The sequence below is a fragment of the Protobothrops mucrosquamatus genome, unplaced genomic scaffold (genome assembly GCF_001527695.2).
Source record: "Protobothrops mucrosquamatus isolate PMUCROS unplaced genomic scaffold, P.Mucros_1.0 scaffold858, whole genome shotgun sequence".
Lineage (NCBI taxonomy): Eukaryota > Metazoa > Chordata > Lepidosauria > Squamata > Viperidae > Protobothrops > Protobothrops mucrosquamatus.
In genome coordinates this window covers 1-2,703 of record NW_015387113.1, presented here as the reverse complement: position 1 = coordinate 2,703, position 2,703 = coordinate 1, and the positions used below count along the sequence as shown (strand labels likewise).

The following is a 2,703-nucleotide window of genomic DNA, read 5'->3' as shown; positions in this document are numbered from 1 at the left end:
CAAATACTTTGGCCACCTAATGAGAAGGAAGGACTCACTGGAGAAGAGCCTAATGCTGGGAAAGATTGAGGGCAATAGAAGAAGGGGACGACAGAGAATGAGGTGGCTGGATGGAGTCACTGAAGCAGTAGGCGTGAGCTTAAATGGACTCCAGAAGATGGTAGAGGACAGGAAGACCTGGAGGAACGTTGTCCATGGGGTTGCGATGGGTCGGACACAACTTCACAATTAACAACAACATGTGCTAATTGAAAAATAACCAATATGCTGTTAGATTATATAATCAGTAACAGGCTAGCTTTGATGGGTTGTATGGATGCAGAACTAATTAATCTGTAGTGTTTTTTAAATCAGCTAAATAATATTGCTCACCCTCACCAAAATGGTTAGCTGAATTCAGTGGATTTAAAAAGACAAAGTAGGATGAGGCTTTGTTACTGTTTGGTTTAGAAATGTTTTTTAAGACGCCCTGGAGTATTACATACCTTGGTCTTGAGATGGTTTTGGTTGGCTGACCACTCCTGCGGAGGGAAATACTGATGTTGACAGTGGAGTTGTGGAGTCCAAATTTTTTAGAAATAGTTTTGTAACTTTTTCCAGCCTGGTGAGCATGAACCATTATTTTTCAGAGGTCCTCAGGAATCTTCTTTGTTCAATCCATGATACACTGTGTTGAGATTAGATCTTAATAGTGAATTCCCAGGATTCTGTTCTTTAGGCAGGATCTCTCACACTCAAACCCGATTGTCATCTCATAGAAACACCTGATTAATTTCCCCTTCAAGTGAATTGATAATCCTAGAGATTCACATATTTTTGCCACATAGAAATATGTACTTTTGAGTCCTTTTCCTCAGTGAATAATGAACAAATACAATGTTTTAGATTCATTTGCTTAATTGGGTTCTCTCTGTGTAGTTTTAGGATCTGTGGAGAAGAGATGTTTTAAATCATATTTAGACAGAAATATTCAAAATTCAAATGCGTTCACAAACTTTTGTGTTTAAGCACTGCTATAATTCTCTTCCTCACAATCTGAAAACTAATTTATGTCAAATATATTTATATGGATTTCATTCTTCATACCAAGGAAGCAGGACCAATTGCTTGGAAGCAAAGGACTTGCCTAGGATTGAAGAAAAAATAGTTTTGTTTTGTATGAAATTATCCTTTATTTATTTTTTTTATTTTACAACGTATAGGTACCAGACTACTACGATATAATCAAAAAGCCCATCGCTTTAAACATAATCCGTGAAAAAGTGAACAAATGTGAATACAAAGTAGCCTGTAAGTAATGTTGACTAAATAATTTAACAATGTTTAAAACAATATAATTTAAATAATCAGAAGCTTTGGATAATAAATATAGAAAATAACACTGGAATAGGTCTAGGGCTCTGCAGTGCTTCAGATTCAAAAGGAAACGTTTGTTTTGAAGTGCACAGTTACTCCTTACACCAGCAGCTCCTTTAAGCAGCTGCATTTTTTTCCTTGGGTCATGGGAGGCTGGAGTATATTTTCCCTTTTGAATCAGAAACACAGCATTCCCCTGGGACACGGGTCAGTAACCCGTGGCTCCGGAGCCGCATGTGGCTCTTTGAGCCTTTTCCTGCGTCTCCCAGTCCTCCTCCGCCATTTGCAGAGAGAGAGAGACAGAGACAGAGAGAGGCACTTGCGCTTCCCTTCTCTCTCTCTCTCTCTCTCTCTCTCTCTCTCTGTCTCTCTCTCTCTGTGTGTGTGAGAGAGAGAGAGAAAAAAAGAGAGTGGCCTCACACTATTCTCTGACAAGCTTATTGGGCGGGGCTCCTGTCTTTGCTGCATCTCCGCAGGAAGCAGCAGAAAGCATCTCTCTCTCTCTCTCTCTCTCACACACACACACACACACACACACACAGTGGGGGAAGAGGACTGGCAGACCAAGGGCAGGAGAGAGCCAGCCCAATAAGAATGTGTGCCAGCTTGTTGGAGAACAGCATGAAGCCAGCTTGCCAGGTGAGCAGAAGATCAGAGAGAGGGAGAGAGAGGAGGGGGGAAAGAAAGAGAGAGAGAGAGAGAGAGAGAGAGAGAGAACATGCACAGCAGCCTCTATTTCTTTTTAATTAATTCAAGCCACCACCACCCTCCGGCGCACGCACGTGCGAGTTTTGCGGCTCCCAGTGTTTTCTGTGGGAAACGGGTCCAAGTGGCTCTTTGAGTGTTTAAGTTTGCCGACCCCTACCCTGGGACATACCTATCTAAACACAATTAACATTTACATAAAATATTAGAATGCATTGTGTCTCTGTCATATTTATGCTGTCTTATTCTGAGAGAAAGATTGTGATCTCCCCTTCCAACTCCAATCTGTGAGGTTCTTTGGACTGGGAGAACTGCTGGCAATAAGAATGGTATTCAGGTTAAAAAAAACAGGTCTCCGGTCCTTAACCACTATATTGGATTAGCTCTCATAGAAGCAACTGCAATTTCACAGATAAATTCTTTGTTTAGAAATCATTGCTTTTAAGACTATAAAGGCATATTTATTTATTTTTCCTTGCAGCGGAATTCATTGAGGATGTTGAGCTGATGTTTTCAAACTGCTTTGAATATAATGCTCGTAATACAAGCGAAGCAAAAGCTGGAACAAGACTTCAGGCATTTTTTCATGTTCAGGCTCAAAAACTTGGACTTTCAATTGTATCAGGTTACATGAACCATGTT

At 40.6% G+C, this 2,703-nt stretch overlaps 1 protein-coding gene across 1 annotated transcript in view; it reads left to right on the top strand.

Annotated features, from left to right (window-relative positions):
• Window positions 1–2,700, top strand: part of BAZ1A (bromodomain adjacent to zinc finger domain 1A) — a gene marked incomplete at its 3' end in the record, with an annotated part of 61,093 nt that extends 58,393 nt beyond the window's left edge. Inside the window, exons 21-22 of the mRNA XM_015819083.1 lie at window positions 1,203–1,290; window positions 2,543–2,700. Of these exons, the coding sequence (XP_015674569.1) occupies window positions 1,203–1,290; window positions 2,543–2,700 (246 nt within the window). The remainder of the gene's footprint in view (window positions 1–1,202; window positions 1,291–2,542) is intronic.
• Window positions 2,701–2,703: the final 3 nt, after the last annotated feature.